General features: G+C 31.0%; 3 protein-coding genes and 1 long non-coding RNA gene across 4 annotated transcripts; 3 read left to right on the plus strand and 1 right to left on the minus strand.

Moving 5' to 3' along the window:
* Positions 1-289: 289 nt before the first annotated feature.
* Positions 290-1,060, plus strand: LOC145955059 (serine/threonine-protein phosphatase 7 long form homolog). The gene has a single exon (XM_083069758.1). It carries the CDS (start codon positions 290-292, stop codon positions 1,058-1,060), a length of 771 nt encoding a protein of 256 aa, XP_082925884.1.
* A 3,508-nt stretch (positions 1,061-4,568) lies between these two features.
* LOC109805060 (tryptophan synthase beta chain 1) lies at positions 4,569-9,425 on the plus strand. The gene is made up of 5 exons (XM_083068458.1): positions 4,569-5,039; positions 6,116-6,472; positions 7,190-7,632; positions 7,740-7,834; positions 9,030-9,425. Exons 1-5 carry the CDS (start codon positions 4,695-4,697, stop codon positions 9,203-9,205), a joined length of 1,416 nt encoding a protein of 471 aa, XP_082924584.1. The 5' UTR covers positions 4,569-4,694; the 3' UTR covers positions 9,206-9,425.
* Positions 9,426-12,540: 3,115 nt separating this feature from the next.
* Positions 12,541-14,859, plus strand: LOC145954374 (uncharacterized). The gene is made up of 3 exons (XR_014431579.1): positions 12,541-12,860; positions 13,477-14,091; positions 14,202-14,859. It is a non-coding gene; the product is annotated as an uncharacterized LOC145954374 (long non-coding RNA).
* Positions 14,860-16,855: 1,996 nt separating this feature from the next.
* On the minus strand, positions 16,856-21,135 carry LOC109804880 (glucose-6-phosphate/phosphate translocator 2, chloroplastic). The gene is made up of 6 exons (XM_020366784.3): positions 20,935-21,135; positions 20,089-20,773; positions 19,440-19,665; positions 18,875-19,097; positions 18,061-18,274; positions 16,856-17,229 (listed from the first exon to the last, which is right to left on the minus strand). Exons 2-6 carry the CDS (start codon positions 20,590-20,592, stop codon positions 17,218-17,220), a joined length of 1,179 nt encoding a protein of 392 aa, XP_020222373.1. The 5' UTR covers positions 20,593-20,773; positions 20,935-21,135; the 3' UTR covers positions 16,856-17,217.
* Positions 21,136-24,059: the final 2,924 nt, after the last annotated feature.

A 24,059-nucleotide genomic window follows, 5' to 3' on the forward strand; every position in this document is an offset into this window, starting at 1 on the left:
GCCACTTCTGATATCTATAAATAGCAGACTCAGACATTGTTTTTTGGTTCGATTTTCACTTATCAAATACCAAAACTCAGACATTGTTTTTTGGTTCGATTTTCATTATCAAATACCAAAAAAGTTGTTGTGGAAGCAAAATGAACACAGGTCTGCCTTCATTGGTACAACGGTAAGTTGAACACCATCATTATTTACTTTAAATTTCAATGAACTTGTAACAAATTAGTACTAAATTTGTTAATCATTGCAGGAGACTGATAATATTATTAACTCTTACTGTCATTGAATGTCAGAACCCCACCTTCTAATTGTTCCTATACTAAAGGAAGTTGGTTTTTCTGGGGTTGCAAACCTTAGACATCTCAAGGTGGATCACGCATTAGTCACAATTTTGGTTGAAAGCTGGAAGCCTGAGACTCACTCCTCCCGTTGTCCAACAAGGGAGTGCACGATAACACTAGAGGATGTTGCACTTCAACTTGGCCTAAGAGTTGATGGTTTACTAGTCATTGGCCCAACATTATATGACTGGGAAGATATGTGTTTCACGCATCTTAGAATCGTGCCAGTTAAAGGTGAGTCACTAATTAGCTTTGTGATCAAGCTAAAGTGGTTGAGAGAAAATATGTTAGAATTACCAGAGGAACCATCTCAAGAAGAACTTCATGCACATTGTAGGGCATATATATTAGGTTTAATAGGAGGTGTTTTGATGCCTGACAAAACAGATAATAAGGTACATCTTATGTATTTATCTTTATTAATATATCTTAGAAGAACAAGACAATATAGTTGGGGGTCTTCTTGTTTGGCTATGTTATACAGGGAAATGTGTAGAGCCATAGATGTTACCAGCAAAATAATGGGTGGTTGTGCATCTTTGTTACAGTCATGGGCATGGCATCGCATGCCATATATTGCACCTATTTCCAAAGTACCACCAACATTCCCTTTGTTCTGCAAATGGAGTGGGGGTAGAGTATTAAACTTTCAAAGTGTACCTCATAATGATGTTGTTGGATACAGATCAAGGTTTGATCATATTCACGCTGATTAGGTAACTGTTCAAAATCAAAGTTTTATTTGTTTCTTATTTTCTTTTGTTTAGCATATTATCTTAACTAAGAAAGTTTAAATTTTTTGTAGTTTTTATGGGCTCTATATCAAGTCTTGCAAACAACAATACCCATGCAAACATATACAGATGCTCAACTATGGACATCATGTAGCCCCATTATTTGTTTTGCAATTTTTGAATGGCACCAATCAGATAGAGTGAAATTACAATTTTGTCTCTTCCAAGATGTCCCTTCTTCACCCAATAATTTGGATAACTTGCACAAAATTGACATGAGGGAAAAACAAGATGAAAATTGGGTTACAAGACATGCTCAATGGATCGACATATGGAACAATAAACGTGAGCACACATTGATGGGTCATCCAATGCAAGACCCATTGTTTCACACACGAGAATACATGGAATGGTACATGGCCAATTCCATCTATTTCCTATTTGTGCCACGACTACTACAAGATCCAAGGACCCATCAACAACGAAGGACTTCCACAAAATTTGAAACTGGTGCAACTTCCATGCGATCGTATAAAAAGGCTCATCACCATGTATCAAATCCTCCACACAACATCTCCCCACAAGAAAACATAATTGACAGAAGGCATTCGTTTACAACAACTTTAGAGGATTTTTTTACAAATTTATTTGGAGTAGATTTTAGAACTCCATCTTCACCATAATCATACATGCAATCTCTTTACCAACCGGAATTCGCTAATGAACCTGGTAGTTCTTCAGCAGCATTTCAACAACCAGTGTTTGATGATGAACCAAATCCTTCTTAGCAACAACCTCCACAGCATAATCCAGGTCGTAACAGATGTCGCCCTCGTTGTGGAACTGGACACCATTACAGAGATTAAAAAACTTATATAATTCACTCTATCTTAATGTTATCGTTTTTTACTTTTAATGCACTATGTCTCTTTATCAATGTAATATGCATTTTAATGTTATGCATTATTACTTTTAATGTACTATGTCGCTTATAAACTATTATAATTATATATTATTTGGACATGTCTTCCTAGTGTGATGTGCATGTTATCTAGGCTTGTCATTATTAGCCACAATTTGACTCGTACGAGTTTTGAGTCTATTAAGACAAGGTCCCATTATTATCATCTCGTGTTTTCAAGTTTAAGACACTATAGCTTCATACTTCAAAGGTGTCTCCTTTAAATCTAGCTTCAAACTTAGCATTGCAACAAACACAATCTACCCTTTCAACACAAACACAACATAGTCTCAGAGACTAACATCAAGTAATTAAATTTATTGAATATTAACATTATAAATATAACTAAATAAATTTATTAAAACTCATTACAACAATAAAGATCAATGGTGGCGGAAACTAAATCCATGACCAATATTTGGACATGTCTTCCTAGTGTGACCAGGGGTGTGACAATAGGAACAATTTTTTACACGATTATGTTGTTCTCTAATGTCCATCTTTGTTCTAATCCTGCTAGACTTTGGCCGACTCTTGGAAGTTCTCTTGAGTTCTGGATTTGGCCACAAAGTTGGACCAGTGTAAGTAGGCCAATAATCTTCATGTCAGAGCTCTCTAAATTTTCCTTCGTATACCTTTGCAACTTATTGTAAGGTATATATGGGAGATATGTAGGTTTGATAGTCGTGATGTGTATGTAAGCATGAAGCGAGTACATGCGAGCAAGGGATATGAACTTTCTGAAACTTTCCACAATCACACCACATTTCATCTAGTCTTACTGTAAATCTCCTAACGGGTCAAACTTTTCTCGGATGTTGCGTTTCTTTCACAAGAAATCTAGTGCTTAATCTGTCAAAGGTGATAACTCTATGAGTATTTGCCTTGGACTGTGCATCTTGAATAGTTTTACTTGCAAGTTTAATAGGGTAGCAAAAATGTATGTTAGCCACCTTCTCATAATCTTGTCGATTTGGCTTTGTGTGGATGACTCACTGTAGTCTTTGTAGAGTAATTCCTCTCTTGATACGAACTAATTTTGCAGATGGGGAGGAGAAGGTGACTGTTTTATTCGGACATTGGTTAATGGAATCATCTGAGTGAACAATAATGTAGATTGAAAAAGTCATTTTATGAAGGGTTGAAAGGAAATGAATGTGATTCAGAGGAAAGGCTTAGTAGGGGTAGAGGGAACAATGAAGGAGTGAAGGTAAGGTGAAGCCGAATGAAGAGAATGAAGGGTAAATGACATATTTATAATGGAAGCATTGGATTTCCTGGGCCCATGCGTCAGTAGCCTAGAATGGGCCGTTCCAAAACTAAAACGACCCGTTCCAAACTACTAAAAAGGCCTAAAACCCTAATTTAGAATGAGTTATTCCAAACTACTAAAAAGGTTCGTTCTAAATTACTAAAAAGGCCTTTTAAACTTAGGAGTCAAATTGAAACCAAATATAAAATTAAGGAACCGAAAATCTATTTTAATCATTGTAAAATGATCTTAGTTTGGTGAATTATTTCACAATATTAAATGTATTTAATTTATTTAATTAATGTATTTATTATAATCATACTAAAAACAATTCAAATACATGATACGTATTAAATGATGATTTACAAGAAACTAATTAAATAAAACAAATGCATTTATGTATTAAAAAATCCTATAACAATAAAGTTTTCATGCTTACTTTACATTGAAATTTTACTAATTTTACAAAAATATTTTAAATATTTAATAAATAAGTATTGAATATTTTTTTAAAATTAAATAAAAGAAATGTATTTATATCTTAAAAACACATTATTTCATAACAAGGTTGCTTTTATAAATTACAAAAAATATTTTTAAATTTCACCAAAAAGTATTTTTTAAATTTAGATAAGATTTTGAAATGTAAACTAAAATTAAAATATTTTTAAAAATTGTAAAATTCAATTACTTTGTACCATGTAAATTACTTGATACAATGATATTCTCAAATTATACCATAAATTTTCTTATTTTTGGGAACGTTCAATAGGGAGGAGTTTTTCACACCGACAATAACTAAAAATTATTTAATCAACCAAAATATTTTTGAGAATATTCATATAAAATTTTTGATCATTTTTAAAAATAACTAAAATTTTGTATACTAAATACTTCATTTAAATAAATTTGTGAAAGGATTAAACAAATGCTAAAATTTAAGCAACTCATAAAATAGGACAGAGTTGATGTGACAGTGATGTAGTACGGGAGTTACTTATAAATAACCCGCATTGCTGATGCTCTAAGTAACATGATAAGAAAAAAAAAGTAAAAAAAAGATGAAATTGAAGGAAAAAAATTGTTTATAATAGCCCTTAAGAAAACTACTTTCAAAACTAGAAGTTGGAATAAATAGGAAAAACTGTTATTACATTTTCTAGAAAACACCTAATTCATTGTATCTATGCTAAAATGGGTAAATGAAAAAAATCAAGACAATCCAGTTGGTGTGATCATGTCAGTACCACTGAATCCTGTCTGTGCAAAATAGACAAAAAAAAAAAATAACAAAAAAGACCCAAAATCGCTGTGCCTCCAATCCACGACACTCCTTCATATAAATCAAGTCCCACCAACCTAAACTTCATTTCCTTCAAATCAATTGAACAAAACCTCAGAACATGGCTACTTCCATCCAATTCACAGGTCTCAACTCCTCAAGGGTGCTTCCCATTCCCAACCCATCTCTCCATTTCCCCTCAAACATGCTAAAGTTTGCATATTTGAGAACCCCATCTCCTTCTTCTGTTTCTTGCTCTGTAACCAGAGACCCTTCTTCTGCTTCCTCTGTTGTTTCATTGGAGGAACAGGCCAAAACCGACAATGGGTCGGTTCTGCTTCAGAGACCCGATTCGTTTGGGAGGTTTGGCAAGTTTGGAGGCAAGTATGTCCCCGAAACTCTGATGCACGCACTCACTGAGCTTGAGGCTGCCTTTCATTCCCTCACTGCTGATGAAGAGTTTCAGGTTTTGTGACAAAGGCTTAGGCTTTTTTGTTTTTGTTTTGTTTTTTTGGGTGATTTGGTTGGGGAAATGGTGTTTGTTTGTTTGGGTTTTGGGTTGTGTGGAGTGGTTTCATTGGGTTTTGGTGGAAATGGGTATCCCTTGCAATGTGGGCTAGGGGTTAGGGTGAAGTTTTGTTTATGATGAGGATTGTTGTCATGGCACACAAATTGATTGTTGAAGTGTTTCTGTGATGGTGATAGTAGCCGTTCTGGCCTTTTTATTTATTTGAAAGTTTAATGTGTTTGGGAATGCCATTTTGTTTGTTGAATTGAATTGAATCCTCTAGCCATGAAATGTTGAAGTGGTTGGGGTGAAGTTTTGTGTGTGACGAGGATTGTTGGTATGACACACAAATTGATTGTTTTAAAGTGTTTATGTGATGGTGATAGTAGCAGTTCTGACTCTTTTGGCTTTTTTTTTTAGAGTTTAGTATGTTTTGGAATGTCATTTTGTTTGTTGAATTGGATTGAATCCTCTTGCCATGGAATGATATTAAGTGTGGCATAGCCAGAAACTGAACTGAGGTTATGTTTCTGCAAGGTTCTAAACAACAGTCTGCAACGTGAAGTGTTGTGTTTTGGCAATTGTGGCCATATCAGTTGTATTTGTTCGCTATTCCCCACAATGAGATTAATTTAAAACCCTTTAGTTTATGCCATGGGAATGGCCAAGGGATACTTGCAATCAACATTGGTATTTTGATATTGTACTATCCTTAATGTTTTATTTCCTTTTCCTTTATGCTGTTTCTTCAAGTTATGATGCTTCTGAAATATACATTTTTGTGACTTTTGAATGTGTATCATTCCATTCTTCAGAACATTTCTTAGTCTTTACATTTCAGTTTCATACAAAAGTAAACAATTTGGAACTCCATATTAATCTTCACTTGATTTTACTGAGAAATACTTTGCCCCTCTTACATACTAGCACATCACTCTTGCTATGTATGTTAACTACATTCAGCAGTCATTAAATGTAGAATCCTGGAAGGAAAAACAATGGAAATTTTCTGAGATAGATGTTTTAAATTGCAGAGAGAACTGGCTGGGATTCTAAAAGATTATGTTGGTAGGGAGAGTCCTCTCTATTTTGCTGAAAGGTTGACAGAGCATTACAAGAGGGCTAATGGTGAAGGGCCTCACATTTATTTGAAGAGGGAAGATCTCAATCACACCGGGGCTCACAAAATTAACAATGCTGTTGCTCAAGCTTTGCTTGCCAAGAGTTTGGGTAAAAAACGCATTATTGCTGAAACTGGAGCTGGTCAACATGGAGTTGCCACTGCTACTGTATGTGCTCGATTTGGTTTAGAATGCATTATTTATATGGGTGCACAGGATATGGAAAGGCAGGCTCTAAATGTTTTCAGAATGCGTCTTCTTGGTGCTGAGGTATGTCGTTTGTTATTGTTGTTCTGTTTGGTTAGGTTGATATATCCTATATCTGGTCTTTTGAAGATACCTTTTCTCTCTAAGCAATTTCTTATGTTGTTGACTTATGGATAAAGTAAATTGAACATGCTGCTTTGTTCTATAATGTAATCATCAGCTGAACTATTTTATTCACAGAATAATTTATGAGTATTCTGAAAGTATATTGTTTGTTATGAAAACTGAGGTTTTATTCCTATACACCAATATTTTAAAAAAAAATTGTGAACACTTTTTTCTGATCCAACGGCTTATTTGATATATGCTATTTTCTGGAGTTTTATTTTATTCGTTACAGTGTATGCATCACGCTAAAAAAACATGATAAAAGAAAAGGACTGTAAGATTTGGGACGAGACAATGACACTGACATGAGAATGTTATAAGCAAATGAAAAAAAATCATCATCATATTATATAATTTGCTGTATTTGAGTAATTGTAGCATCCAAAGACTAAGTGTTGATTTAATTATCTTAAAAAACACTTAGATTGACTTATTACATTGTTAATCTGGGAAACTGTATGCTCTCTATCTACAATGCACGGAGTGTTGTGATGTGACTTCTTCATGTGTGTCCAAATCTAGTTGCTATACATTGAATTTAAAAGATCTGTCTACATTTGAAAAATGTGCTCTGTACATTGGTCTATCTAATAGGATACTCTTGTAATATAGGTGAGAGCAGTACATTCTGGGACTGCCACACTTAAAGATGCTACATCGGAGGCTATAAGGGACTGGGTGACTAACGTGGAGACAACTCATTATATTTTGGGTTCTGTTGCTGGGCCGCATCCATATCCAATGATGGTAAGAGAGTTTCATGCTGTTATTGGCAAGGAGACCAGAAAACAAGCTTTGGAAAAATGGGGAGGGAAACCAGATATTCTGATTGCATGTATCGGAGGAGGTTCAAATGCCATGGGAATTTTCCATGAATTTGTTGATGACAAAGATGTTAGGCTAATTGGTGTGGAGGCTGCTGGATTTGGCGTGGACAGTGGCAAGCATGCTGCAACATTAACAAAGGGAGAAGTTGGGGTTTTGCATGGAGCTATGAGCTATCTGCTGCAAGATGAAGATGGACAAATAGTTGAGCCTCACTCTATTAGTGCAGGGTAATTCATCTTATTGATTATTTGTTATATCAGTTGTCTTGTGTCTTTTGCGATTTTGCTTGTTCTGATCAAGTAATTATGTTTTCAACATCAAAAAAACTGTGCAGTTTGGACTATCCTGGTGTTGGTCCTGAACATAGCTTTCTGAAAGATTTAGGGCGTGCTGAATATCATAGCATCACTGATGGAGAAGCATTGGAAGGTAGGGCTACCTTGAGCTTCTTTTTTTATAATGTAATATGTGATTACACATTTATGTGAAAAATGCATGGATTTTGAATTGCAGTTGGCATATGTGAATTTTGTATTGGCATACACTGATTTTTTGCAATTGTCTTTCATAAATGTTAGATATATGTGAATGATAACTCTCATCTCAATCACTTGTTCAAAAATTATTTACTATATTATTCCAATAATCTTGATCTGGTCTTCCCTCAGGTTTTATTGGGCCTTGTTCTGCTTAAGTTTTATATAGACTGAGGTGTTCTATAATCTAAAAGTGATGTCCATCTGTTTTGTTAAATGCCATCTAGTTCTTCACATTTCTGTCTTTAGTTTACTTCGAATTGTTCTGGTGCTTGATTTTATGAACTTGAAATCTAAATTTCCTATCTACTTGTAATTTGTATGTGTGCAAAAGGTATTGGGTGATTTCTATGTTTAATTATGTTTGTGGTATTTGATAACATCACAATTTTTTGTTTCAATTTCTATAATAATGTTATTCATTTTTAGTCCTTGCATTTAACAAAATGATGTGGTTTTAGTCCCTCATCACCGATGTTTTTAGTCCCTAGTGATGGGAAAAAACCACATTATTTTGTTAATTGTAGGACCTAAAAATGAATAAAATTTTAGAAGGTCAAACTATAATTTGAGGTATTTTTAGGAACCAAAAACATATTCAATACTACTTTCTGGGAGTTTCAAACGTCTAGAACTGAGTTGCTACTGATCAATGTTACAAACCTGAACTATTAAAGTTGGCTTAATGGTAGAAAGTTGGGATGATATATATAAGATTCTAAGTTCGAACCTTATTGCTGTCTATTTTCTACTAGTAAAAAAATCAATGTCACAAAGCTATAATTACTGACTTTTAAGTAATCTCCCTGCTGATCTCATATCTCCTAGACGTATGTATGCTTTCTGAATACAGATATGAATTCTGCTATAACATAAAACATAGGCAGTGATGGGAATATTAAAAGTGGGTAAGTATGATAGTACTCATATTTCTATTGTATTCGCATCATCTTGCCATTTTCCATCATATAGTATTGAACAACATGCATATAACTTGTTTTGTGGTTAGATACAAATGCTTCTCTTTTATCAGATATTATTGTTTCTCTATCTTACTTTCGGATGTTTATTACTTTTTGTACATGTAGCTTTCAAGAGAGTTTCGCGACTTGAAGGCATAATCCCAGCTTTGGAAACATCTCATGCATTGGCATATCTAGAGAAAATCTGTCCAACCCTTCCTAATGGAACAAAGGTTGTGGTTAACTTCAGTGGTCGAGGTGATAAGGATGTTCAAACTGCTATCAAGTACTTGAAGGTTTGAAAGGGTCTTGTACTTGTGTGGGTTGGCTGCTGTGTGAGCTTCATTTTCATATATAGAGACAGGATTAGTACAATTTGTTGTTAAACCAAGTTAAAATAACCTTGTATATCTGCACCACAGAACTGTTTCTATTCAATCCTTAATAAACATAGTTTATGTTGTAATAAAAGTTTTGCAATAAAACTAGTATGCATGAACTTGAAGCATTAGAGTTAAACAAGTTTGCATATCTAATGGTTATGGTTTAACATTGACAATGGAATAAATTAAATAATTTGCTTCCTAAGGGGCTTGGTGGTGCACACCTGGAAGAAAAAGAAAAAGAATTATTCTTTTGAGTGATAATATTTTAATGTTGAAGCTTGGATGTGACAAAATCACCAAACTGCTTAGAGTTAATATGTTTGTGGTGTGGATTACATATTTTTAAACACTTATAGCATATTTTGTATATTATTGGAACAAGATTATGCTGTTATTATTGTAAATATTCAGATTAAATGTTTAGTTCTTAAAATTTTTTCAAATTTCATTTTTATTCCGTAAATAAATTTTAATTGGTTTTATTCTTTAAACTTTTTCTTTTGTTAATATTTTTAAGTCTCTCTCGTTAAGTGTTTCTGTTAAATGATGACGTATCAGTTACATTGTTTGTCATGTCATCTATCACATTATTAACTAATATGGTTTGCTAATTGCATATCCTTTTTTTTTCTTTTTAAATGATGTTTGTAGTCTTGTTTTTTATACAAATTTTACTTTTAATTTCTAACAACTTTTTAACTAACTGATTTTAGTGTTTTATCTTTTTATGAAATTTACTGATAGTTCTTCAATAATTTTATTAGTTCTAGTTCCTCAATTATTGTTTGGTATTGTTTTTAGTTAAAAAAAATGAGTTTCGAAATTTGAAAGAAAAAAAAAGGTGCTGCAATGAGTTAAATCAACAACCTTCACTATATAAATCAATAAATCACTAAAATATAATCCAAAATTATTTAAAAAATGATTTTTTTTTAGTTAAGGTGCTATAATCCAAAACTACTAAAACTATGATGCTTTCTAGTTATTAAGATGCTATTAAGACGTTAAAAGTGACGTTGCAACTAGTAGAAAATATATATATGATATCTAGAACTATAATCCAGCAATATTGTTCTAGACATTTGTTGACTAATAGAAAATCTCGAACCAAATAATAATAATAAAAAAATGTGATTAAAAGTGAATTTTATGAAAAGATGAGAAACTAAACATCATTATAGAAAAAAAACATAAAAATAGATAACACTATTGTATTATATTAGTTGGTGACACAGTAAATGAAGTTATTCTTAACTTAATTATCACACCACACTTAATTGTGTGATGATACTTGATGGTAAGGATTGAAAATATTAATGAAAGAAAAGTTTTTTTTTTTTTTTTGTTATATAAGAGTTTAAATTAATACAAGATACAATTTCATATAAAGTTAGAATCAACTACTAATTTCTTTGAAAATTTGTATACAAAGGATTTCGAATTTGATCTCCTAATTAGTGTGAGCAAACAAAATTAATGAAATGTGTTATTCTCACAAGACTTAACAAAAAAAAAAGTTTTGAAATTAATACTAGTTAAAAATTTTGTTTGAGGACTAAAAGGAGAATTGGAAGACCAAAAATATTTAATTATAACTTTTTCTAACGGTGCAAGTTTTTGCACACGGTTTTCGTCGTATTTTAAAGAGTGAAAACTTGGTTATAAATCATGTCTTTTTCAAAAACAATTTCCTGGATCTCTTTCATTTTCTTCCCTTACCAACACCTGAATTCGTTTGTGTTTTTGTATACCAGTATTATGATAGTATATTATTGATAAATCTGTTTATTTTGAACCCTTCTCTAATTTTGCAACAAGAGCGACCACCTAGTGTTTTATTGTTTCCCACTTTCGATATTAAGAATTCTTCATAATTTAAAACTTTAAAACCTTCATAAAGAGTGTTTTGAAGAATAAAGTAATTTTTTCCCTCTCGTTTTAAAAATATTCTATACAAACATGACTAAAATCTATGTCCTCTTCTTCATCTAAACATTAGGTGGCTAACAAGCTTTCATTATAAAAAAAAAACTTTACGTATTTATTATACTCATCGAAGATTTGATATTTTTTTATTTTTATAAATATTTCAAAAAGTCCTTAAAACGAAAGATGTATAAAAAACATATTGACATCATTTTAGTTCATTTTTCAAATTGAAGGGTAAAAATAAATGGTTATATAAGGTAAAATATTTATATAGAGAATAATAAAACACATCTTTTTAAGGAGAAAAAAACACGTTAATAAATAAGCTAAGATAAAATATTAGATATAGAGACTAATATAACATCTTTGGTAATGATTAAGGTAAAAGAAATATAAGTAAAAAAGACAAGATTAACTGTGAGACTCAAAAATGAGTTGTCGTCATTTATTATATGTGTGGATAACATTATTCTTATCATTTACATTAATATTATGAAAATTGAGCAAAATGTAAAATGAGTTGATGTGATATAATGTGTGTGTATATGACATCATTTTTATTATTTATATTGATATCATGAAAAATGAATTGATAGTAAAATGACATAACATGAAATAATGTATGTGTATATAGCATTATTCTTATTATTTACATTAATACTATATCGTTTTTGTAATACTAAAAAACAAACTGACATGAAATAATGTGTGAATAGCATTATTCTTATCATTCATTATACCACCTTTTAAAATAATAAAATAAAATAAACACTTCTTTATTTTACATTCCAAGTATAATAAGAGGTGTATAAATATCATCTATAACAATCATTTTGATGTTCTTATAGAAGTGATTTATATACTATTATCTAAAAGAATATCTAAGAATATCCAAAAACCGTTTAATTTAGTTTTTCAAAATATCCCCATTCTCCCCCTTTCCTTGTGCACCCTCCTCTTTCTTTCTCTCAATTTCACCCTTCCCCTCTCATCTTGATCTTTCATTTTTTTTTTCCTTTCTCTTTTCACATATCCTACACAAACTGGTTCTTGTAATGTAAAATTTACATCACAGCAACAAATTGACTCAAATTTACATCACATAAAATAAAAAGTGTTGAGTCAAACTTTTTCCAAAAAATATTCTGTAGGAACTATAGTTTCCATGAAGCGTATTTTTGTAAAAATAAAAATAAAAATAACTGATGAAGGGTGCAAAGAACAAACAAAAAGAGGGGGTGTAAACAGCATGGACTTTCAAATAATTACCCTCAAACTAAAGGCCCATTGACTAAGTTCTTGAATTGGTACACAGTGACCCACATTCTAATTCTGGCTTCTTGTGAGGGAAACCTTATCCACACAAAAAAAGACCATTTAATTGGGGCTTCAAGTTGAATCTCAAAAACATCATCCACAACAGCCCCTTCAAATGTTTCTGCAACAGTTTGGTTCACCATTTCTTGCACCTCTTAGAATGGCTTCAAGGGCCTTCATCAGAATACAAAATTATCAGACAAGGGTTCTTGTCACTTGCTCTATACACATTCTTCTACCCTCTCTACAATTGCATGGAACATCAAGTATGAATATGGATCTTCGTGACTGAAGTAAATGGACACAGCTAGTCTACATGGAACTGGTTCAGCTCTCTTTCTGTCTCTCATTACTCTTTTTTTTTCTTTTTTACCATTCTATTGAAATAAATTGTGCTCTTATATGAATTTTCCTAGAATTTAATCTTTATGCAATATTATTGTATAGGTTTTTTAATCAGTTTAATACTATTATACCGACAACGTACGTAAACATTCAGTCATAGTTTATTATAAATGATAAGTTCGTTAATTTTTACAATAATTATCAAAGTTATATTAATCATGGGTTTTGATTGATTAATTATATATTAAAAAAAAATTATATTGACAATATGACCATTAAATTTTTATTAAATTATTAATTAGTTAATAATGATTATGGACATTGCTTTAAAATATAGTTATTATTAAATTAAGTTAATAATCTTATCATAGATGATATCCTATTATTGAATGTCAGTTAAGAAAATAATTTATATTTTTAATGTAATATTAATTTCATCGATTAAATTGTTATTATTATATAATAAACTGAGTAGATGTACACTGATTTATAAATGCGAATAATAAACTGATGTCAATATCATCATTCTTACACCACTTATTTTAATAAAATAACAGGTATGCATTTCACATATAGTTACAAATCTTTTTTTTCAGGTATAATAAAATGCGATTATGCATTTGTGAGATGTATACAACTAGTTCAACAATCATGTCAATATTCTTATACAGTGTTTTGTAAATGGTTACCCACTATAATATTAAGTTTATGAACATATATTAGACTTAATATATCTAAGGAATTTGAAAGTCTGTAGAAACCTTAAAACATGTTTATATTTCACTCAATTCTTATAAAATCTACATATTTATTTTCACTTTTATTTTAGCGTTGAATTATAACAAAGTAAGCTTCTAAACAGATTTATAAGCTATATCAGACTTTTACATAGTTCAATTTAGGCTTTTTAAAATGACATATCTGACTCAAGCTATGCAGTTTTTATAAAGTCAAACTCAAGTCTAGTAAAACTAACCTATTTTCATAATTATATTCGCATATGAAATGTCGATAGCTTTCCTATCAAACGATCTTTAAACCATTGTATATAGTGTGAAGTTCAGTCGTAAGTGAAGAGTTAAGATCACAAGCTCTTGTGAATCCAATGAGCCACTAACTAGATGAGTTCCTGAGAACACCACCAAAGCTAGCTTTTCCCGAATTACCATGTGAGCTGCCATCCGTATTAAGTTTGAAAAACATTTCTTGAGGTGGGTGTCACTTAACACTTGGAAGTTGTTTGTTGGAAGTGATAATAGGAAACACTGCTTGTATAATAGCTTGTAGGGATGAATTATAGTATCAATTTGTCGTATTGCAGATGTATTACGGTGCATTTCAGATGTGTTACGGACGCAACACCTTTACATTGCGGAAAAATGTGTGATTTCCAGTCTCACTGCAATTGCGGTCCGATGCCGTTGCGGACAAGGTCGCAACAGCAATATTGCGGCTGCAATACGTGTTGCGGACCGCAATTTAAAACCATGTATAGCTTGTAGGGATGAATTAATCAAGTTTAAGAGCCTCCAAAAAGACCAACTTTTGTTGTGAAAAATGATATCATTTCTAGATTTCCAAAGATGGCAGCAAATGTTGGCAAAAAGCTGACTTTTATTTCCCAGAAGGTTTTGATGGAGCCATTCTGCTAGATTAGTTGTTGTAGGGAATTCGAATTGATAGTAGCTCCAGACTTGTTGAGAGTCATGACAATCTTTAAGAAGGTGGAGCCAATGTTGATTATGATTTTTACATCTTGGATTGGAAGAGAAATAGCTTGTTAGGAAGGTAATTTATGAAAACTAGCCATAAGAAGTGCTTTATATTATCAAGGATCTTGAGAGAGCAAATCCAGGACATGTTGTTGGTCCTACTCTAGTCATTGTTGTTTCTATAGAGCCATTTGTATGCAGTGCTGGCAGTGTAATCTCTGGTGGGAGAGGTTTTCCATATTATTTTGTCTTTAGTTATTTTGTCTATAGTGTTTTCATGAATGAAGGTGCTATAAAAGATATCCTTAATTTCCTAATTTAATTTACGGACTTAAATAGAATAATCTAAAATTTCAAGAATTTATTTAAAATTTTCTTAGTTTCAAGAACTCATTTTTAATTAACACACTTTATGGATAAAAATGTGATTTAGCTAAAAACAGTGTAAAATCACGTTAATTCTACCATTTAGATCATGATTTTTAATTAACTTGTTAAGAATCTTAAAATAATGCTTTTATACAACTATAATAGGAAAATTTTGGTTGTACTTTTTGCATTAGAAATCATTTTTCAGATGCGTGTATATGAATTTGTTTAGTAAATCTATTCAACTAATTTTTGTTTATTGAATAATTTATAGCTTATTAGACCAAAATAGATTGATTTTTTTTATTCGTTAAAATAGATGGATTTGATAAACAAGCATGTATAATTAAATTATAATATTTTTCAAATATTACTTAAAGTAACGTTTGAATTTATAACTTATAATTTGTTAATTTCTTTATTTTTACCCTGGATGGTTAAACAAAATTCCTTATTTACTCCGTCTTTTAACAGTACATTATTTATTTTGAAATTAATAAAATACTTCATAAAGTTATAAGAGCTTTGTTAAAAAAATTATAAAAATTCAAAATTAACTAATAAACTTAAAATTATATATAAAAAATAATATAAGTGTACATTTTTTTTATTTATCAATTACTTCAACTACTTTATTGAATATTCCAAATCAGTAAGTTATCAACTTTCACTTTTTTAAAAACTTAACTTTTTAACCTTCGATTATATTATTTTCTATATTATACTATTCTTAATTGTAAACATTAAATTAAAATTTTTTATGATTTTAATTATAAACAATAATCATCAATTTTTAAATGGTTTTTTTTTTCTTTCATACCCTTCCTTTATTGTTAACTCTATTTCATATATATTTACTTATACCTAACATTAAATATAACAACTACTTCAAATAAATCTTATATACTAGAAATATTATGACATACAAAAAATTGTCACCATAAATATAATATATATAGGATATAAATTTATTGAACATATATCTATACACAATTTCAGTATTAATCTTGATTAAGATTTAGAAACAGTATATCACTATAATTTATATTATGTCTTTAACAATTATGAGAATATAATTATGAGTAAAAATATTTTTTTAGTAACAACTACTATATCACTATTGAGTGATCACTACAAGAAATTTTTTAATAATAATATTAAAAATAAAACTTAAATTTATAGTAGAATAAATTAAAAATAATTATATTAATTATTTTTCTTAATAGTAATGATTTGTGCTTATAATTTGAGAGGAGGTAGTATATATTTACCAAACATAACTACAAAAGATAAGAAATAAATAGTTACTTACAATGTAATATAGAATTGATGTTGACATAATGCAAACACCCTATCTCAAGCTAGGCCTCGAATAAACTGAAATGATATGCCTGGCATCCTCAATTTATACTCGAATATTCTCTTATTAATTATTATGTTAATTAATATGCAAATATCAACACTGAACCAAGACATGCACAATGGGAACATGTCCTTTTGAAAAGCAAAGAGTCGCTTTCTCACTACACAAAGCTAACACATCACATGGAAAGGGTCAAAGGACATAAATGAGAGGACCACATTGCCCCCAAAATATTAAACCAGTGTTTGGTATTATACCAAACTTTTTTCATGCTTGAAATATGAGTTATGAAAATCATACATATGAAAAATCACCTAACTTGGAGAATGATGATTTCTCACTTTGAGAACAATTTTACGACAAATTATTTAGAAAATTATTTTATTACATCATTTTTGGTAAAAATAAATAAATAAATAAAACTATTTTTGTAAAAAAAAAAATTATCTATCTTTTACCTTTTCTTATGTAAATAAACCCAAAACAATGCTTATTATGAGACTGAAATAGTATTTAGTAAATCATAACAAGTGAGCATCAACTTGATCATATGCATCACATTATTCCAAGCTCCTTGTAGTAAACAATGTTTTGAGAAATTATTCTCAGACCATATAAACAAAAAATATTTATTTCAACTCACTGCCACTTAAGAAATCAGAGAGAGAAAAAAAAAACAGGAAAAAAATCTACCTAATCATCTGTATTTTGATAATGTTTCCTCAGCAACATTATTCTTATTATTATATCTACAGATGGACCAGCAGCCAGATAATCCTAGTCTTACAAAAATCCAGCAGTGACATATTTCAAAATCAACAACTTCCTTGTCCCTTGTTGAGCATGAAGAACATTAACAAACAAGTGCCTAGAGGAATCTTAGTTCCCTAACTCTATTGTTTTGCCTGCAGAAATAGTGGAACAATAAATAAGAATAAGTATACCTACCAAACAAAAACATCATTTCAGAAAGAAAAATGCATATTATCTTTAATGAACGCGCATAATCTAATCAATATTCTACTTTGTTTCAAACCCTTCTTTTTCTCCATCACTCACATGGCAACTACTTTCAAGATACATACCATAGATGCTCCTATCAGAAGCCTCACTGTGAAGGAATGAACCAAAGAACGTGCTCAAGTATTTGGTGTGGTCAACTTTGGAAGGTCTACAAGGTAAGCTAACTTATGTGGAAATTGACTTGGAAAAGGAATAAGGTAGGTTCAATGTTCGAAACAAAAGGAGTTAGGTGGCAATTCAAAGTTTAGCCACCAATAAAATACAGGATCACCTAACTTCAGAATAGCATCCCTATGAGAATGCAAAACATGAGGCACATTGATAACCAACTCCACCCTATCAACCAACTTTTTCTCCATTGTAAACTTCTACTAAAAGGACAAAACATAGGTACAATATCATAGGTGTTGTCCTCCAATCAGAATTAGAATATCACCTTGATAATATATGTAAATGCATATTAATGAGATCTACATTGAATGTATATTGTCAAAGTGAAACTCTACCAACAGTAAGTTTTGTCCCTTGCAGAATCAAAATTCCCTTTTATATAGAAAATCATAGTTTAAAAGGGTTTGCCAATTTGAGGTTCCATTTCACATGGATAAGCACAAAAAATCTCCCTAAACACATTCTCTCTATGTAATATAAGTGTGTTTGACGTTTCAAGTATAAATAGCATTTTTCTTTGGGTAGTAAATAATATGGAATACCTGTGAGTATAAGAAGGTTCCGAGGATAGCAATGGCAGCACCAAGAGCGTTGATGGGTTGAACCGGTGTGTGGAAGATAATAATGGAAGACACTATGACAGATATACGTTTCATGGTGTTTCCAATGCTAAATGTCAAGGGAGAGATCTCATCCAGAGACATGTATGACACCTGATTGTACAGATGATAGAATACACTTTGAGCTGCTACCCACCTGCAGTGAACAATTAACAGCCATACATTTAGTCATAATAATATGGAGAAGTGCAGAAGCTCAGAACAAAAAGATGGAGGATGATAACTGAACTCGATCAGAATGATGAAAAAAATACACATAGTTCTGTGCTTCTGTTACAATATTCAAACACATTAATCAGGTATCATTGATGTCACAGTGAACTGAACTGAAAGGTTTAGCCTTTCAATCAAATTACATTAACATGTATGAAATCAGGTATTTGATAATTAGTCCATTGAGTCTTGGACAAACAATCGGCCCACAATCTCAAATTACCATGAGGAAAGATCATCGATTGAGGCAGAAAAGACTGAAGAAGTTGACAATTGGCATAATTCTAGCAAGCAATAAATGTTCTCATGCATTCTATATGCATCAAAACTCGAGTTAGTTCTTAATTTCTCCAATTTATAAAGGATAAAGAAATAAAGGAAGCCAACTAAATAAAGCTTCTAATATAGGATCCCCAACAGAATAAAGTGTTTATATCGTGCATACAGATAGAGAAGAATGCAATCATGATAACAAACACAATAAGGATAACATTACAGTAAGTAGTCTTCTTCTTGACATTACCATATGAATTGGGGTCCAATTTGAGAGATGGCTGTTTGATATCCAGCAGCCCACAGCTGTGGTCCTTCCACGGCAATTGCGAAGGGCGTGAGAATTGCAAGGGACAAAATAGATAAACAAGCATAGTAATTCATTCCACTGACAGACTTTCCCTTCATGCCCTTTTTTGAAAATATATTACGGAATACAAATGCCAAATTTGATATCATAGCCCCCATAAAACCTGGAAAAACAATTCAATGAGATTAAAGTTGAGAAATACATTCCAGCACAAATAGCCTCTAATGCCGTCATTACATGAGTAAATTACAAGCAAATCACCCTTGCACTTGATGGATAAACTCATGCAAGAATAGACAACAAAGTGCAGTAAAAGGCCAGTTCACTAACAATAAAAGAAAAAAAAAATGATATTACCATAGGCCAATTAATTAAACAAACACAAATCATCAACTTTCGAGTCACATTGAAAATTCATGTCTGTTGATCATTCTATATCCAACTTATTATTATGCTCAACAAGATTAAAAATGAAAAAAATTTCTTCAAAGGACAAGTTGATTACCAGTCATATTGAAATTGAGCTCGGTCACAGCAGCAAGTGCACATCCACCAATGATTGGAAGTAAAGACAGATAGACTGGCACAGGGAAGGTCTCACCCAAAATAAATCTTGAAACCAGGACACTGAAAGCAGGCTCACCACTCTTGATAATATGTGTAAATGATACTGCAACTTTAGACATACTAACAGTTGCCGCTACATGTCCTATTGTATGTGCAACAGCAACCTGAAGGAGAAACAAAGACTAAAGTCAGTACCATTCAAAATGATAAATAAATAAATAAATAGAAAAGAATGACCAAATTGATCAATAACTTTTTTGAATCCATTATTAATACCAAAAATTTAAAGGTTTTCTTTTTGGGAGGGGAGGGGATGGGGAAGGAAGAAACTTCGCTAATTGTCAAACTATCACTCTTTCAAAATTAATTCTGTCCAATTCAGCCACAAGGTTTGAATGGAACAGACTAAATTTTCACCACTTTGTTTTTTTCTGGAATCAACCAACATATACGTATCCAAAATTGCTAACAACAAAAACATATTTTTCTCATAACAAAAAGCACATGAGCAAACAAAACAAAGCTTTCACTTCCTCCCATCAAATTTCTTTCCTCAACAAACAAACAAAACCCAATTCAAAACTTACAGGGAACAAAGACTTCCAAAACTCAAGATCCGTCTTGGGTGCTTCTGCAATCCTAGTGGCCCAAGAGATCAACATCATGAGAGAGCCACAGGCAAGTGAGAGAGTTGAAGTCAGCCAAGGGTAAGGGTAGGCATTCAAAACCTTCTTGTTATAAATATTGAACACCACATTCAGAGCCCACCAGGTTGCAAAATATATCCCAATTTTCACCTTCTTTGCAGCCTCTGATGGTGTGCTTGCAGCCTCAACCTCTGATCTGTCAGCCTCATAGGCTCCACACTTCACCAAATCACCCCTTTCATCATCCTTCACTGGCACAAAATTCCCAACACCAAGAGAAACAATGTGCAGTGGCTTTTGCACTGAAACCAGAGATCTTTGAGTCTTTTCTCTTGACAGAGAAGGTAAAAACGCCCTTGCCTTAATTGGGGTGGCATGTCTTTGCCTCAAAACAAGATCAGAGCCAGTGATCCCTATAACAGGTTGTCTCAACGAAGAAATCATTGTAAAGGGTAAGCGAAAAATTAAAACTTGTCTGACAAAACCTTGGTGGGGTGCTAAAAAATCTCGAGGGAAAAAGAAACAAAGATAAAATCAGAGACACTCTTTATATATGAGTGTGTCTTAGCTTTGATCTTCTGCCCCTCTGAGATCTCGAAAGGTTTATTTATGCCAAACCAAAACACTGCAAAACAACAACAACAACAATGATAACAGTAACAATAATTAATAAGTAAAAAGGAGAATTTTCATTGTTGAAAATTCAAGGCAAAACTCACAAGCATAGGAGAACAAAAAAAAAAAACAAAAAGATAAAGCTAAGGGAATGATGCCATGGAATCTTACCTTAGAATGAATTGAAAATTGTAAACAGCAATGTATTTGGTCAAATGATGTTGGTGGTGGTGTTGTGTTTTGTTTAGCGTATAAATAATAATAAGAAGTTGGGAATACTGTGTTTGTGGGGTTTGGTGGCTGAAACGTGACGGTGAGGGTCAGTGTTCTACTTCTTCTCTCGGTTCGATGATGGCTTTGAATGAAATGTACAAAGTTAACCTCTTCGAAATCTCAGTCCAATTTGGAAAAAATCCTAACAATAACAAAACTCACGTGCCTCTCTCTTATAATTTTGCTTTTAAAAAACTTAATAAATGTATCATACATGTTAATTTATTATTAGATAATAATAATGTAAAAATATTTATACAGTACTACTAGTATATACAGTCTAATTAAATTAAAAATATAATAATAATAAATTAAAATACTACCGTTTGTTGTGTAATATTGTTATAAAGTAAAATTTATGGAACATGTATAAATTTTGTTTGATAATTTTATGATATATTTATAGTCAAATTCTTCTCATTCATTAAAAAAAAAGTCATAGACATGTCACAATTTTTTATTAATATATTTTTATTCTATAATTTAAATATACAATTTAGATGAAATTTTCATCATCACAAGTATAATTTTTTTTTATTTATGAATTTAATGGTAATGCATTAATGATGTAAAACAGTTCTACAATTAATCATAATTCACATGAATAATAAATTTATTAGTTTTTATAATAAATATTTTAAAAGTCATAAAAATCATGATTTTTGATTAATTAACTTTATAAAAAAAATTATATTGACATTACATAATTATTAAACCTGTTATATATATATATATATATATATATATATATATATATATATATATATGTGTGTGTGTGTGTGTGTGCGCGCGCGCGCGCGTCTGTGTGTGAGAGAGAGATTGCTAACATTCTCATACCTAATTTTATATTTTGAAGTATGTTAACAACCTACATCGAGTTTTAATAACATGAATATCCTTGAATGGATGTTTTGCTTTGCGTGTGATATTATGAATCTTTATGAGAGTTTTTATGTTCTTGTAGAAAACCTCAATTTATAGATAGATGAAAATTGAATAATATAACTAAAGATTGGGCAATTGAAGTATTAATTAAGTAATTAAGAATGCTAGAAAGAATCAGAAAAATATCAAGCTTCAATATTTTTACTTGACTTACTAGAATGATTTGGAAATTAAATTTGTTGAATAATTAAGTTAAGGATGAGTTGAAACCCTTATATCATGTTTTAATTCATATTGGAAGTTGCATGCCTAATTAAGTATATTATATGATCGAATTAGGTTTTCTGATTTTCATAAGAATTGTATCCTTGGATCTTAACTTTCTAATGACATTGGAATCACAAAAAAGAAGTCTAAAATTCATGTTATGATCAAATTAGTAAACAAAGGTTGACCTGTCAAATTTAAGCTTAAATGTTACTAACAAAATCAACTCTTGAGGTCAATATAGTAGTTATAGTATCTTAAATTTCTAACAAAATTAAGGTTAAGTTGATAGCATAGATGTAGCTCTAGATATTGTGTTTAGACCACATGAGGTCATAGAAGATTAAGTAACAAAAAGATAGTTTGCAGGTGGTGATGGTAATTGTTTTAACATTTAAGTACTTAATCTTAGGAATGATTTGAAATACCAATATCAATAAGTAAGAAAAATAAAATTGTGGGAGACAACATTTGTGAATAAGTAACGATTTGAGTTGATTGTTTGTAATTTGATATGTTTTGGTAATAGCGATGCCTAAGAAATTAATGTATGATATTAATAATGTTGTGAGACTAGTTATGTTGTTGATTAAAATGCTTAGTTGATGTTGACTTGCTAGTGACTATGGTTAAAATATTTTATATATGATAAGATGAATTTATAATTGTGATTTTGAGATAAATTTGATTACAATTAACTTAAGGATACGACCTTTAGTATTAAAAATTATATGAAAGTGATTAAGTTAATTATTTATAATCATAATAACAATGGAGGATCTCATAATGAATCTATTTGAGGTATTATTGGAAGATGTTATGTATATTATTATACTTGGATTATGACATGTGAACCTTTGTGAGCTAGTACATTTTGTGCTTTTCTGTGGACCATGTGATGTGGTGAAATGTGAACACTTTTGAATGCATGATGACTAAATGACATGAGTATGAGATGAACTCACGAGGGGAAGTGTTACACATAATCTTGTGTGTTGAGATGCATCGTGTGCATAAAATGTTTTATGACCATATATGAGTTTTAGCTTTTGAGTCATTGTGCATAAGTATTAGTCTTCAAGTCATCGTGCATAAGTATTAGTCTTCGAGTCACTATACATGAGTTTTACAGGTGTCACATGCATATAGATCTATCTGTGTCCATTGTATCAAGTGCATGAGTTGTGAATGTTTATGAATTATGTTGACTTATTATTGTTATTACCTATAGTTATGTTGCACTACTTATATTATTAATATCACTTGTGTATGTTGTGTGACATATTTATATGTGTGGCTACATAGCCTTTACTCATACTAGGGAGCAGAGTAAGATGTATCTCACTCCTTTGTTTTGTGTTGGTTGTTTTGTTATGTGTTTTGCAGGTGAAAGTCATTATGATTATGATGCCAGTGATGAGGCATGATGCCTTGGCTAGGGTTAGAGTATGCTCTAATATAGGATATGATATTTGGATTTGGAGTTTATGATTTATGTTTTATATTATTTGAAGTCTACATTAAAATTTGTTTATGTTGACTAGGAATCTTTTGTAAGTTCTTTGGAATTTTGTAATGGCCTTGAAGCGTACTCCCATTCATTTACATTTGCCTTGTTATTTAAGTTGCTCTTGTTAAATACGTTTTCAAGATTCTTTTTGAACTTTTTTATGAACATTCACATGGAAATATTTTATGAACTTTTTTCCTTATTGATAATTTGAAGTATTTTATTTAAAAAATTATTTTTCTATGCTATTGTTTAAACACAACATTTGCAACATTCAACTTTAATTAATTTTACAACATAACACACAACTTACAACTTATGCAACATGACAACTTTTTAACTTAACAACGTATTCGTCGTC

Source organism: Cajanus cajan, chromosome 2 (assembly GCF_000230855.2).
Source record: "Cajanus cajan strain Asha chromosome 2, NIPB_CcT2T_4, whole genome shotgun sequence".
NCBI classification, from domain to species: Eukaryota; Viridiplantae; Streptophyta; class Magnoliopsida; order Fabales; family Fabaceae; genus Cajanus; species Cajanus cajan.

What these genes read in the sequence shown, in the direction of transcription:
- LOC145955059 (XM_083069758.1), top strand. Translation starts at nt 290, where the DNA reads ATGTCAGAACCCCACCTTCTAATTGTTCCTATACTAAAGGAAGTTGGT.
- LOC109805060 (XM_083068458.1), top strand. Translation starts at nt 4,695, where the DNA reads ATGGCTACTTCCATCCAATTCACAGGTCTCAACTCCTCAAGGGTGCTT. An exon ending in CTGCTGATGAAGAGTTTCAG is followed by an intron (nt 5,040 to 6,115) that starts GTTTTGTGACAA and finishes TTTAAATTGCAG; the next exon opens with AGAGAACTGGCTGGGATTCT. An exon ending in TGCGTCTTCTTGGTGCTGAG is followed by an intron (nt 6,473 to 7,189) that starts GTATGTCGTTTG and finishes CTTGTAATATAG; the next exon opens with GTGAGAGCAGTACATTCTGG.
- LOC109804880 (XM_020366784.3), bottom strand. Translation starts at nt 20,592, where the DNA reads ATGATTTCTTCGTTGAGACAACCTGTTATAGGGATCACTGGCTCTGAT. An exon ending in GCTCAATTTCAATATGACTG is followed by an intron (nt 19,098 to 19,439) that starts GTAATCAACTTG and finishes TTGTTTTTCCAG; the next exon opens with GTTTTATGGGGGCTATGATA. An exon ending in ATTGGACCCCAATTCATATG is followed by an intron (nt 18,275 to 18,874) that starts GTAATGTCAAGA and finishes TGTTCACTGCAG; the next exon opens with GTGGGTAGCAGCTCAAAGTG.